General features: G+C 39.7%; 1 protein-coding gene across 2 annotated transcripts in view; it reads left to right on the top strand.

Annotated features, from left to right (window-relative positions):
* Positions 1-14,754, top strand: part of LOC102794447 (acid-sensing ion channel 1-like) — a 66,496-nt gene that overhangs the window by 47,330 nt on the left and 4,412 nt on the right. For both annotated transcript variants that reach the window (XM_006796516.2, XM_035910203.2), the window contains exons 3-7: positions 11,582-11,732; positions 11,904-12,031; positions 13,068-13,218; positions 13,349-13,405; positions 13,716-13,869. In XM_006796516.2, the coding sequence (XP_006796579.1) occupies positions 11,582-11,732; positions 11,904-12,031; positions 13,068-13,218; positions 13,349-13,405; positions 13,716-13,869 (641 nt within the window). The remainder of the gene's footprint in view (positions 1-11,581; positions 11,733-11,903; positions 12,032-13,067; positions 13,219-13,348; positions 13,406-13,715; positions 13,870-14,754) is intronic.

The following is a 14,754-nucleotide window of genomic DNA, read 5'->3' as shown; positions in this document are numbered from 1 at the left end:
ACATTCACCTTACCTTACTAAAAAACTCGAGCGTGTTCAAATCTCGATGACCTTGTAGTCAGAAGTCAAATTTTTATGAAAATCTTGTGAACTTGAGAACTTGAGAACAAGGTGATGCTGGAATTTGAAATTGTGACCATTGGTGTGTCTCTCTAGGTTCAGAATCCTTGTTCTGAAACATGTAAAGGAGTTAAAACTTAATGATCAGAAAGAACTGCAAAATTCTGTTCATCACTTATCATTTTTAATTTATTGTTTTTTTTATATTGAAATTTGTCAAAAGGGACCCAAGGGATTAAGCAAACAAGGGATTAAGTAAATAAGCAACAAAAAGAGAATCCTTTCTTAAATCCTTATAAATTGGACCCTGTGAATGTGCAGCTTAGTTTTTTTTAGTGATTATAAAAAATGATTAATTGCCTAATGAATCATTTGCATCACTGGTATTGATCTATCTATATAAGTACACTTGGCTGCTTTCACTACTGTAGTACTGGAGTATTTTAGGTGTTGTTGTGCTCTGGTTTAAATGGCTTTAAATAATTCTTCCACCACTGGACAGTATCATGGTGCGCCCATGCGGGTCCTTTTCCTCTTCGCACCTGATGGGTGTTGCCGTTTTGTTTTGTAATATCTGCCAGCTTTAGCCTAAATCCCATCTAAAACCTAAGGTCAGGTTTTAGATGGTTTTAGATAGGCGTATAGAGCTTAAGTTAATACACAATTCCATTTTTCTTCATATGGCATGCTCCCAGAGACCCAGCTGACTCCTGAGGTGCCACTTACCCAGCGCTAGGATGTTATCGTCTCTGAAGGTGATAGGTACTGAGAGCCGAGTAGTGTCTGGGAATAGGATGAGAGAGGAGGACGACTGTCTCTACTGGCCTGTGAAATATTCATCAAATGAAGCAATGGTGGGTGGGGAAGTGCGGCAGGAGATGGAGTGAAGTCCACAGGGGAAAGAACATCATAGTTCAAGAGACACAAGGGAACCATGGAAGAGCTCTGCAGTCCAGGGAGGAATGAAATAAAGGAGGGAAAGAAATATTTTTATCGTGTGGGAGCTAGTGGATAAATTTCCAAATATGATAGATAAAAACTCCCCTCACAGCAGTGGGGGAGGTTTAATAGTATTTCATGTAGCTGGTGAGGAAGGCGAGAGACAGATGATGGTTTCCCACATGCATTAAATTCTGACATTTAAACTGGTAAACACTCATTTTTTACAAGCACTGAAAAACTTTTGTTAACAGCTAACAGGAGGACTTTTGTCTAAAACAACGAAGTGTTCGTCATACACAGCTTTTCTCTTAGCCGGTACCATCTCAAGGTGTCTGCCAATCGATGCACTGGATATGACATTTTTATTTTTTTATTTATTTTTTATTTTTTTGTCAATAATGCAATGTTGATAGAGTGTTAGTCTCCTGATAGTTCAGCCATGTAGTGAGTTTTATTGTTATGGTCACCAAATGCCTTGAAAAGACCAAAATGAAACCTTTTAGGTACAGCCAGTTTAGCTAATTCTTGAAAAGAATCCCCAACAAACTTTTTTTCTGAATTTTCTGGACACATGCTAAAATGAATGATGAATTCTAATGGATTTTTTTTTTCAATTGGATACTTTTTTAATTATTTCCTAGCATTACCCAAACATTACTAATCTAAATTAATTTATTTACTTTATAAAGCTATGTTATTTCGCTACATATTTTAAGTTGTATTAGGTTTTGTTCTAATTCTAATCTAATAATCTAATCTAATTCTTAACTTTCAGAATAAATAACATATATTTTATTATTTCTTATCTTAAACGTTAGATATAAACCTAACCTTGGGTGGAAGAGTTCCACTATTCAGAATAAATGCTAATATTAATGTGAGGGGGAAAAAATCTAGGAGACAGTGTAGCCTCTCTTGTTTAATGGTTTACTATCACATTTCACTCAGTAGCTAACAAAACTAAAATCGTGTATGCTTGGCAAGCATCAAATCACGTCTGTATAATCCCAATTTTGTAACACTCAATATACCACGTTCTCAGCAAGTAAATGGCTCTGTATTCATTTCCAGATGTCCTATAAAAATAACCTTAATATTTCAATGTTAACTAAAACTAATAAAAATTAAAGTTGAAAAAAAACTTACCTTAATAGTTAATACTACTAACACTAATGTTCGCTGACGATAGCGCCATTTTTGCTGAAGACGACACCGAGGCGACTCACATCCTCTATGACATCGCCCGGCACTCCAAACCGTACGGCCTCAAGATTAACGCAGAGAAGACCAAAGTCCTGACCACCGACGGCTCACCAGCGATCGTCCACCTCGACGGTGTACAGATCAAACAAGTCCAACAATTTAAATATCTGAGGTCCCTCATCGAGGAGAAGAAAGTGGCATCATCAGTGGAGATGCGCTCCAGAATTGGGCAGGCGGCGGCAGCGTTTGCTTCCCTGCGTTGGTGCATTTGGAAGAAGAACAACATCTCATTGGCGACAAAGATCCGCCTTTACCGAACCCTGATCCTGCCCATTCTACTTTACAGCGCGGAGACGTGGACAATGCTCAAACACGGCCTGAGCAAGCTCGAAGTTTTCCAAATGCGTTGCTTTAGATGCATTCTCTGCGTTTCCCTTCACGACCGTCATTCGAATGACACCATCCTCACCAGCTGCGGCAACCAACCAACGATCGGCGACCTAATCCAGCGCCGCCGACTCCGTTGGTTTGGCCACATTTGTCGAATGGACCAGAGCCGCTACCCCCATGGCCTACTCTGGTTGACCCGCCCCACCGATTGGAGAGTGCATCGAAATGCACCAAAAAAGACATGGATGAAACAAATCCAGGATGATTTGAAGGCCCTTCGACTTGACCTCGAGCAGGCAAGAACCATCGCCTTAGATCGAAAAGCGTGGAAGATAATCGTTGGTCAAGCAAGAGAACCTGCGGCACCTACAGCAGCGTACTGGTTGCGCGGCCGACCACCGCCGCTGGTTGCCCGCTAAAGGACAAGAAGAAGAAGACTACTAACACTAACTTAGTTAACTGAGTTTTGAAACCTGCTGATGATGAATAGTGGTAATAAAAATCCAGAGAGGCCGTCAGTGATCACAGACTATTTTTAGGAGCTTCTTCAGATTAAATAGAACAAGACACCAAGCATTAAAACACATTATAAAGACAACAGCCTTAATGAACGCAGTGTAGTTTGGACCCGGAAGCACGGTTCATACGTCATCACAACCGGATAGAAGCTATCGGCCTGTCAGGGAATAGACTTTTGTTCCCAAGGACGCTGTGTTTTGTCTCTAGGTCTGAGGCTTATTATCAAGCTTTGTGCTGGTATTTAAATAATTGTTTAGCCTTTTTTACTTAGAGCGTATTTTGTATTGTTGTAAAATTAGGTTGTTAAGGTAAATTTGGAGTGGTGGTATTTAATAACTGGTTAAAGCATGCCACATTGGTGAAAAATGTGGCGATTAACCATCCTTCTGATAAAGAGTGTGCTGGAAATCCATTTGAATATTTTTTTTTCTGTGCCGGAAGGATCAGATGGTCATGATTGGATCATGAACGGAATGATTCACTCTATTCACCCACCGCATAAAAAAATAAAAGATATGTACCAAATGGGGGATTATGAGAATCTTTGTACACCTAATTGTGACCTATTTTTAAAGAATAAATGGAAACAAAAGGGACTTGAATCAGAAAGTATGAGAACAGATTGATCCTCAGACAAGCCAGCTCTCATATGAGGATTTATTGAACTGCTTGATGTTTCAATCTCAGGATTTTTCTTTAAACTACTGAAAAACACAGATTTGCCATCTTAAATAACCACAGCAGTGACAGACGTCTGGTGTGGGTCTTGATTTGTAGACTGTGAATAAGTCGTAGAGTCATGTTGGCCTTGTCAGCAGCTCCGTGACTCACACCTGTATTTTGCAACAAATCAAAATGTGGTGAGGATAAGTGTGTTTCTTGTAGTGTTTTTTTTTTTTTTTCTGACCACACTGAGACTACAGGTACAAAGATGGAAGATCCACAAAGTGGGTATCTCAGTAGCGCAGGATAGTCTTTGGTCTTTTCTCCCTAATTAAGAAAAAAACTTTTCTCTATGAAGCCTTTAGTTATCTGTACTCCCCCGAGGAGCCCTGTGGTTCTTCTCTACCTTTTCTTGTTTGCCTCTCATCTTTACTTCTTTATTTTGACAACCAGTGACTCAGGGTCTGATTCTATATTCTGGGCATCATTATTACACACACAAACACCCAAGCTCCACCGTGCCTCTGGCTTTCAATCCCCTGCCTATACTTTATTTTGTCTTTGGAGTAGCTTTCTTTTCCACCCAAGACTGGTTATTAGTGTGGTGAGTCAGCTATTCATTCAAAACAGAGCGGGGGAGTGTTTGGTTTGGCTCTGATGCTTTTATTCTCGAATTAATTTAACCTGTGTGCATCTAACAGGCGCGCTCAGACTTTAAGATCACGCACATCTTTGAGAGTGTAAAGCGTAATAAATCACCTGTGCAGGACACAAAAGCCAGCACTCTTTATTGGTACATAACATCACTATTTTCCTTTGATTTTTAACACACGCTGTATTCTCATTGAATAATCACACTCCTGGGCTTTTGGGTTTTGTTTAAAGATCAAAGAAAAACTCAAATAATAGTGGATGGATCGCTATTAAATGTAAAAGTAATAAATGTGGTGCAATGTCAGAGTTTTACCAGCTTAAACCTCCAAAAGAACCAAAGGAAGAACACCTGCATTGTAGCAAGAACAATATACATATTTTTAATCAATTGTGTTGATTGAATTTGTAGTTGCTCAAACACAGAAGCTGTACGTGTTCTTTCAAATGGTCATAAAACAGAAAAATGCCAAGATTTTTGCCAGATAACACAGAGTCGATGCTTCAAGATCTTCACAGATGGTGCGTGCCTTACATGTAGTCACCTATCCAAAGGTTGATTTTGATTCCAAACTTCACCTCATTCATCCAAAATATAAATTAGGAGAAAAAATTTAAAAAAAAATTTACACCCAGTTCAATGTCATGAAGGATAAAATTTTAATAGGAACCAACACCAAAGAATTCCTTAACACATGTAGTTTGAGATGCACAAACTGACCAGCCAGAGACCAGAATCATCTGTTTTGCAGCGTTCTCGGCCCTCACCCATAACCTGTCGGTTAGCTGTATGCCTGATTATGAGCCACTCTATTTCATGCATGCACAATATGTGCACAGCAGTGCAGGCAAATACTTTCACACAAACTTATAGCCCACATGCTCATTAGTGTGAAAGGGCCTCACAATGAGGAAAGATACATGATACCATGTATCTTTTAGATACCATGAAAATGTTTGTAATGACAAACCTAATCAGGCTCTTAAATCACCTTCATCTAACTGAACATGGACATTTAAAAGAAACTAACCAAGTGTCTAAAGATATCCACCTGAGCCAACTGCACGCCAGCAGCCTCAGTATGAGCAACAGATAAAAGCAGTTCAAAGGAAAAGAAACTTAGATTCTATATATTTTAACTTTTTTGCAATGAACAACAAAACGCAGAGGAACATGTTACATTTGTATTGGCGATTGACTTTTCAAGCCAAAATACAGTTTCATATTCACTGGGCACTTTTTGACTGTGCTTTGAATATTGTACCACACCTCTGCAGAGAGGTGGTAGACTTTTTCATAGCCGTAGAAAGGAAGTAAGTAATGTTTATTTATAAAGTGCCTTTCACAGACAAGTGGTCACAAAGTGCTTTACATAAATGATAGTAGAAATATATAAAAACATGGTAAGAAACAGAATAAATAAAAATAATTAAAAGTATCACAATAAAAGGAAATTGAAATAAACATAATTGTAATGGGAGACTGTTCCAAAGCTTTGGCATCACTGACTGAAAAGTTCCGTCTCCCCTAGTCTTCAATCGTATACGCGGAACAACCAACAGATTCTGAGCCTGTGATCAAAAACTACAAGCAGCAGTGTGCTTTATACAGTACCAATGACACTGAACCAGTCCAGCAACCATGGCAGGTTATACAGTCCACCCCCGGTATTCAGAGAGTTCGTGGGGGTTAGGGACCACAACTGCCCGTGAATAGCTGAAATCTGCAAATACTTTAGACCCTCACGAAAATAAAATGAAAATAATTAGCGAATATTTTAGAAATGCTCTACCCCCGCCCCCAAAAAAGCGAATAGGAGTATTTTCCGCAAATAATTTGGAGTTACGGGGGGGTTGACTGTAGTTCTCCCATTTTCTAGTTGTTTAGATGCCTTCATAGCACCTGTCATTGTAGTGGCAGAGTACTGCATTACATCACCAGGTATCAGTAAAAATATATATTTAATAAAAAAAACTGCATAAACTGTAAATATTTTGATTTCATGGTCATCCCTGACATGTATGTACAAGCTTTATGGGTGTAAACCAGATAATTGTAATATTAACCTAAGATGCACTTTATGTAAATATTATGCTAACATCAACGTTTTAGCATTGTAAATATGAGTATGTTAGAGTTTAGCTTAAAGCAGAACTCTGACTACAGTAGTAGTAGGGAGGCTGTATGACTGCAGACTCTTGTTTTCTTATTAATAAGTTCATCCATGTATGAAGGAAAGCAGCATGGTGTGAAACTTCCCACTTTTTCCAGGTCACCTGAAGTCCTCATCAGATTACAATCCTGAGTTATGTTGTAAATGCACAATAGGCAGCAATAACCGTGAATAATTTCCGTTTTTTAATTTTTAATTTTTATTTTTGTCAGCCCTGGTCACTGTGGACTACTGTCTGCTCACCATTCCATTTAAATAGCTTTTTTTCCCCCAGTGGTGGCTATAACAGCATAATAACAGTGAAAGTGTTTGCACTTTACAGAGACGGCTTTAAAGTCTTTGAAAACATCCCCATAAAACAACAGAGCACTAATGGATTGAACTTAGCCTGCCGAGACGTCTTTTAGCTGCTTGCAGACTGCAAGACTGTATTAAGACCTCCCTAAATGGATGGCAAAGTGCAGGGATTTGCGATTTAGAGATTCCTTCAACTTTTGATGGCTATAGAAACAGATATTCATGATTATGTGCATAATGATTAAGTACTGCAGAGCTCTGTTGAGTGCTTTTCAATACATGGGAAATTGTGTGTGAGTGACAGTTTTATTGATCAGAGCTGTGAAGATAGTGTGTGTGTAAACTGCAGTTGGTAAGTAATGCATTCAATTCTGTGGAAAAAAGGGCATTGATTTGTTGTTTGAAGTAGTGACAAAAGGGTGTGACAGTCATGTATCTGTCATAATTAAAGTCCTTCTCTGTTGTAACACTCATTATTCCTCATGCAGCGTATAATTTGTGCTGCAGAAAACCTTTTACACATGTGCACGATCATTTATTTATTCATCATAACAGTGTGCCGTGCAGACTTTGTGCATTATACATGGTTCATGTTTTTATTCCTACCACCTCTGTCACAACTCTTCAACCAGAAGAAAAGAACACCAGTTACCTGACATCAACTCAGATCTACGTATTGATCGAGCCGCCTACGAACAATCGTGCACCTGTCATACACGCAGGTTTAACATTTTTGTCATGATTGATTTTATTTATGAAATTCAGTCACCTTATGATCTGACAGAGCCTTTCCACTCTTACACATGTTTGACAATCTGTCAGGGTCCACAGTGTGTACCTGTGATCAATAGTGTGCAGCAAAGAGCAATTACAGAAGGCTGGGAGTAAATGGGGAAAAGAGAGGCTGGGTAGTGCTATGTTTACTGGATGATTTCTACCTGCGGTGACACCAGGGCTCAAGGGATGGTGTTGGTCTGTCAGTTGGTTCACTGAAATACTTCAACATTTATCAGAAGTATTGCCACGAAACTTTTAAAATCCCCACAGTGAATGGTCTCTTTTAATACAGCTGTATGATCATTAATGTCACCACAGTAATTTTACATCAGTATAATTCTGCATGATTTAAAATTCAAAATAATCCTTACTTATCTTTTAGTGGGCTTTCATCTAGCTCCTCAGTTTATCCACAGTGTTAAACGAGGTGTTTTAGCTCACTTCTCTTGCCTTTAAAAGTTACTTTTGTAGTTACCCTGTGAAGATTTTAACAAAAACCACTAGGAGGCAGCATTTTACCAGTTCCTGTGTGTAATAGTTTTCAGATGTGTGCTGCTGTTCTTTCTGAAACTTTGACTTAAGGATGGTAAAAGGAAAAATAATATTTTTAGTGGCATAAGCAAACTTCCATAATGTGGCCTATTTTAAATAAGAACGTGTTCTTAATTTCTTACCTGGTTAACGTTCTGCATCATCTTGTGGTTAAAAAAAAAATGGTATTACACAAAAGTGCAGCTCATCTCTAATTTACCTTCACTTGTTATCTTGTCAACACGATACATAAATGTTCAGGACATGAAGTCATAGGCGTTGTTTCTTTAAATGTTATCGATATGTTTAGTTAGTTTAGAAAGATTTAAACTATTTTTAAACACAGGGGTCTACAATGAGGACCTTTAGGCAAACTCTCTAATCATTGGCTGCGCCGCAGAAAGGGAAGAATTGAACAGCAGGTGCTGTGCTTACAGTCAGAGCTGTTTGCTTGAGATTTCGCCTTTCCTTCGGCATCATACAAAGCAGAAAATTGAACAATCTGACTGAATTTGAGTGTTTAGAGCATTATGAAGCCCAAATTTTAGGTTGACAAGGATTATATGCCCTTAAAGATGAGCATTGTAACTGTTAATATGTGGCATAAAAGTAGACCCAACACCTCGGTAAATCTACACTAAGAGACAGCTTCCACAACTAAGACTGACATATTTATAAGTAACTTCAAAGATGTTGAAATATACACCAGAATTTAAAACTTTTGTTTTTCTTTAAACAACCAACCCACTGGCCAGCTGTTGCTTGTTTTGAAGGTAAATATGAAAATGTAGGTGCCCATTTTTACACAGCCCCATGTGGAAGCCGTTCATACTGTGGCACCTGGGTGTTCACAACTCACCTCCGCACATCTGGCCCGTCGTGGTGTGAGGTGGGCGTCGATGTTGGTGTCAGTCTCTAAAAGTGACAAGTGCGTCTTTACCCTCATCAGTTTTTATTTAAGCCTGCGGCATATGACGGAAAAATTCTAAAGGACGTGGATACACATTATTTTGTTGCTTTTATTTGCTTTTTTTGTGCAGAATCTTTTTTTTGTTTTCAGATTGATGTCTGCTTCTGCAACCAGCAGCAGTCTCTCGCTGACTTGACGTGATAGATGGCCTAAATGCTTAAACTGCCCTTGGCAAGATCCCAACTCTTTCTCTACAATTACTTGCTTGGTTTGTTCTTTCTAATCATAGATATGTCATTCTGTGCTATAATGCTGAACAATAGCCAGCTTCAAGCGTTAGCAGCTAAATCCCCCCCCTCCTCTCTGTCTCTTTCACTTTGCATCCCTGCCCTCCTTCGCTCCTCCATTGCTCCTTGCTCTCCTGCTCTCTGCCTGCATGGGTTATGTGACTCACACAACACTAAAAACTAATACAACATTAACTCCGCGCCGGAGAAAGCTCAATATTGTTACGCTTCTGTCTGTTCACCGTCGCACGCTCGAGGCTGTTTGTCAAATGGCCTTTTGCTGATGTCTCACAGAGGTTCAGTCTAACGTCTGTGTCTCGGCTTTCCTTTAAAATTAAGGCGGTATTCTTCCTTGTCGGGATGCTTGGTCTCCATGGTAACATCAGGTCCATTATAAGTGCCATAAAGAGCATGTGAGGGAATGTTAAATCGCCAGTCTGCCAGTCTCCATCACCTCACTGGGTTGATTGTGTAACTCACACTCCCACGGGAAAACCTCCTTTCTCCCTCGTTCTCTTCCACTCTCCTTCTTTCTCCTCTTTTTGTCACACATTTGCCTCTCTCCTTTCCTCTCATACTATTTCAGTCATACAGTCAGCACACACACACACACACACACACCATTTACCGAGTCAAACACTGACCCCCAGTGGAAAAACACTCTCAAATCCTCTGACACAAGTTTTACTGTCCAAGGCACACCAGCAAGAAAGACGAGGCTGTACATCTCAATTCATATCTGCATAAATCATAAGGTCTTCTTTGGATTGCATTGTCAAATAAAGGCAATGGATCAGGCACAACACCAGCAATTTTATTTCCAAGAATGTCGCCACTTCATTAGCATTTACCTTGCCTCCATCACCTTATCAGACACTTTTCACACAATCCCACAGTCTCTCCCAAGCACCAAATGTCTGCAAAACACTGTTTGCAGACTGACTGCTGGTTTTCTGCTGTTGATTAGAGGTCTAAATGGTAGAGTTTAATAGATCACATAAACACTTCTAATTCACACCAAGCTGTATATTAAGCCATTTATGGCACACTGTCCACTTTATTGAGCAGACCTATTCATCTCCTCCTTAGACTGCTCCTTCTCAATCAGCCAATCCTTTGGCAGCATATCTATGTAAACATGGTCAAGGTGCCCAAAGTAAATGGGGAAGAAAAGTGATTTAAGTGACTTTGAGTGTGGCCCAGTGGTCAGTGCCAGATGGAGTCATCTGAGAATTTCAGAAACTGCTGATCTACTGGGATTTTCCAGCGTAGCCATCCCTAGAGTTTACAGAAGCTAATCCAAAACAGAAAATATACAGTGAGCAGCAGGCATAAATGCCTTCCTGATGTCAGAGGTCAGAGTAGAATGGCCTGACTGCTTGCGCTCGTCACAAACAAAGTATGCACATCTTTGAATGTGTGACATGTTAAACCTTGAAGCAGATGGGCTGCAGCAGCAGGAGACCACACTGGGTGCCAAAGTGAACCTATTTGTGCAAATCTCTAGACAGTCAAAGCTTTTCATCCAATATTTAAGTGTAGCATGTTCACTGAGGGCCTTCTTGCTGTGACACGAGAAGTTTTGGGATTCAAATCTGCTAGCCTACACTGCCTGCACTGTTTAGACTGCTGGGTAGGTTGTAGTCTCTGGTTCAGAGCCAGGACTGTTTTTGAAGTTTCTCCTCTAAAGAGATTCTTGGTTTCCAGGTGCCTGTTCAGTTTGCTCTGCAGCATCTTAGAATTGGCCAACATTTCCCTAGAGATACCACACATGACCTGAAGACGAGGTAGCTTTTTTGATGCTGTGTACAGATTCTTGTCTTTTCTTTTGTTAGTGAGCCATCTGCGCTGGTGGTTTGCACCACACAAGAAGGTGATCCGCTTTTAACCCTTGTTATCCTCTGAGCGCTCAGTGGAAGTCTTATATGTTCCAGGCTCTCTTTTTTTCCAGCATCCCACAACTGTGCAGACAGATCGGGTTTCCATTTAATACCCTTGTTTTTATTTGTTTTGTTTTGTTTTGTTTTGTTTTGTTGTTGGTTTTTTTTACCCCATAATTTTCCATTCAGTTGTATATTCCAGTAATATTGTGTGGTTGTGACAAAATTGACCTGAATCTTTCTCTCAGAAACATTTCTCTAACTGCTTAAATTATATATCTTTCCTCTGTCACTCAGGTCTTCACTCGCTATGGGAAGTGTTACACCTTTAACGCTGGCGGTGATGGGCGCACTCCCCTCATCACCACCAAGGGAGGTATGGGTAACGGCCTCGAGCTCATGCTGGACATTCAGCAGGATGAATACCTGCCAGTCTGGGGAGAAACAGGTGAGAGGAAGGCCATTCACGTGGCGGGTTATAGCTGTCTGTCGCACTGGTGCGATTGATGTGTTGGTGTTTGTTGGCGTCGATACCTCAAAGCCTGAAACTCTTCTGCGTGTTTGGATCCTTAGTGAAACTCATTTTTACAGTGATACCAAACGTTTTGCTTTCCTGCAGATGAGACTTCGTTTGAAGCGGGGGTCAAAGTTCAGATCCACAGTCAGGACGAGCCGTCCTTCATTGACCAGCTTGGATTCGGAGTGGCACCCGGGTTCCAGACATTTGTTTCCTGCCAGGAACAGAGGGTACAAACTGTTGCTTATTAATTCTTATCGATTATTACGTTATCATACTCGGCAAAGGAAGAGTTCAGAGATCTGAACAATTAATAATTCACTATAACAAAGCAAAGCAAGGTTTCATATGAGGAACAGACATGAAATAATCTGGTTTCAAATGATTGAAACAGTTTGGTTACCAACTGATTTCTTGCCATTTGATTGATTCATTGATTCACTAATCAGCTTTCAATCAGACACATTTTGTCCTATAATTAAAAATAAAAGTACACACAAACCAAGAATGCGTCTTTGGATCCTTTTCAGTGTTTTGTTTGGATAAAATCACTTTTACACAATGTCACTCATACTTTTAGTGGTTTTAACTAACTTTATTTTGACCTTTCTGTTTTGTTTTGTTTTGTTTCTGTTGAACGTATATAAATGCCTGCACTATCTCACAGTATAAGGCACTTACTGGGCTTCTGTGGCACTTTTTATTTGACTGCGTTGTTTATTGTAGGCTGTGCTATTTTTACTCTTTATCATGTTGCTGTAGGACAAAGATTTCCCTTGTGAGACCTATTTATAAATCTTAAATCAAACATTTGAAGAACCAGAAATACTCTGGTTTACCTTAAGCTTTAGTTTCAACACTGATATAAATATGAAATGGAAAATAATAGCCACAGCTGGTAAAAGAAATTTCTGTGAATTATGGCAGATGTTTACAGTTTTCACTTTCCCTTTTCTTCGACTGAACAAAGTTAAACTGGAGCCTCTTTAGAATCTCTTTTTTTTTTTTTAAACTAAATGAGTGTTTTACTTTATTATTCCTAATAAAAAAAATCACATCCATAGCTCTGAATAATAGATTAGAATTATCCGCGGGTCACATCAGACATTTTAAATCTCTCTCCCATTTATGCAGTTGTAGAATTTAAAAAAATGGATTCGGTTGTTTAGTTCTTATTTTTCCCTGCAAGGAGAAGCCTGCTTTTTATTTCATTTGGTATTTATTTCTTATTTAAAACACTATTAAGTCGTTATGTGGTCATTGCAGCTGATATATCTCCCCCCACCCTGGGGAGACTGCAAGGTGACACCAATGGAGTCGGACTTCTTTGAGAGTTACAGCATCACAGCCTGTCGCATTGACTGCGAAACGCGCTACCTGGTGGACAACTGCAACTGTCGCATGGTGCACATGCCTGGTTGGTATCCGGTCTTTCTCTGTGTTGTATCAGACTTACGCCGATCTGAGAAATTACTGAAGGCACTTCAAAGAAGGAAATCAAAGAAAAAATTCATTAACGTGAGTGTGTGTTGCTGCTGCTGCTGCAGGCGATGCCCCCTACTGCACCCCCGAGCTGTACAAAGAATGTGCTGACCCAGCTCTGGGTAAGAAAGAGGCTTCATACTCCTCTAAATCTTTAAAGAACAGCAACACACGCACAAACAGAGCCATGTTTGCATCGCTTCACAGGACATCACATTTCCTGCACATTTAACCAAAACCTGATATTACCTTAATATGTCTTTATGATATTAGTTCCCCCAAAAAAAGGAGAATGCACAGATTTATACCCCAAAAACAGCAGAAAGACACACACGTGCACACACAGATGCAGGCACATCAGCTCGTGACATCTTGAAGTCGCAGTCGCACTGATTCAAAGGTCAAGCTGAGCTCTGGTTTTCCTCTCTCCAGATTTCCTGGTGGAAAGAGACAATGATTTCTGTGTGTGTGAGACGCCGTGCAACATGACCAGATACAGCAAAGAGCTGTCTTTTGTCAAGATCCCCAGCAAGGCCTCTGCTAAATATCTTGCAAAAAAATACAACAAATCTGAGCAGTACATTAAGTAAGTATGTTTGGGTTTTCTCACATTATTGTGTGCGCAAAGCAAAGCCTGTGATGAATGATCATTTTATTACAGGATTATTGTATTTCATTGACTTTCACTAACAAAATACAAAAAAATGTCATTTTTAAAAGCCCAATATGTTCTTTCAAGATATTTATTTTGTTTAATCATGTCCAGAAGCTAAACATTTTTAGTTTTCCTAAAAAGGAAGAAAACCCCAACCTGAGAGGCCATCATCAATAGAAACATGTGCTGACTGACAACTTTCTAAATGGTTTTAAGGGGTGAAATAAAATCTAATACTAAACTGTGTCTCTGGGTTTGATTTCTGCTTTGATTCAGTTTTCATCAACTTATACCATCTTTTGTGCATTTTGATATTTTCTGATCATATTTCTGTACAGACAGACAGTAAGTAGGTGGGGCTTCTGCCTTCACAACGAGAGCTATGTGCCCAAGATTACCCCATTATCACACTGAAATCTAGCTAGGAGTAGATTAAAACTGTATTAAACCCAGTGTTGAGTCAACAGGAGCAACCAGGATGGAGAGGATCAGGAATCAGTATGGAGACAAAGTTACCCTGGAGTAACTTTGGAGGTGGCTGAGTTGAAGATGCCAAGATTTTCAGAATGAGAGACCAGGAGAAGATTAGAAATGAGTATATCAGGCTGAACAGTTTGGAGATAAATTTAGAGAGACAAAGTTGAGATGCTTCAGACATGTGCAGAGGAGGGATAGTGGACATGCTGGACAGAGGAAGTTAAAGATAGAGCTGTCAGACAGGAGAAAAACAGGAAGAGCGCAGAGGAGATATAGCGAAGGAGGACATTCAGAGGGTTGGTGTGTTGGAGGATGTTGGGATAGAGTGAGATGTGGCCT

Source organism: Neolamprologus brichardi, chromosome 20 (assembly GCF_056152115.1).
Source record: "Neolamprologus brichardi isolate AB-2024 chromosome 20, ASM5615211v1, whole genome shotgun sequence".
Classification (NCBI taxonomy): domain Eukaryota; kingdom Metazoa; phylum Chordata; class Actinopteri; order Cichliformes; family Cichlidae; genus Neolamprologus; species Neolamprologus brichardi.
This window is presented reverse-complemented; position numbering and strand designations above follow the sequence as displayed.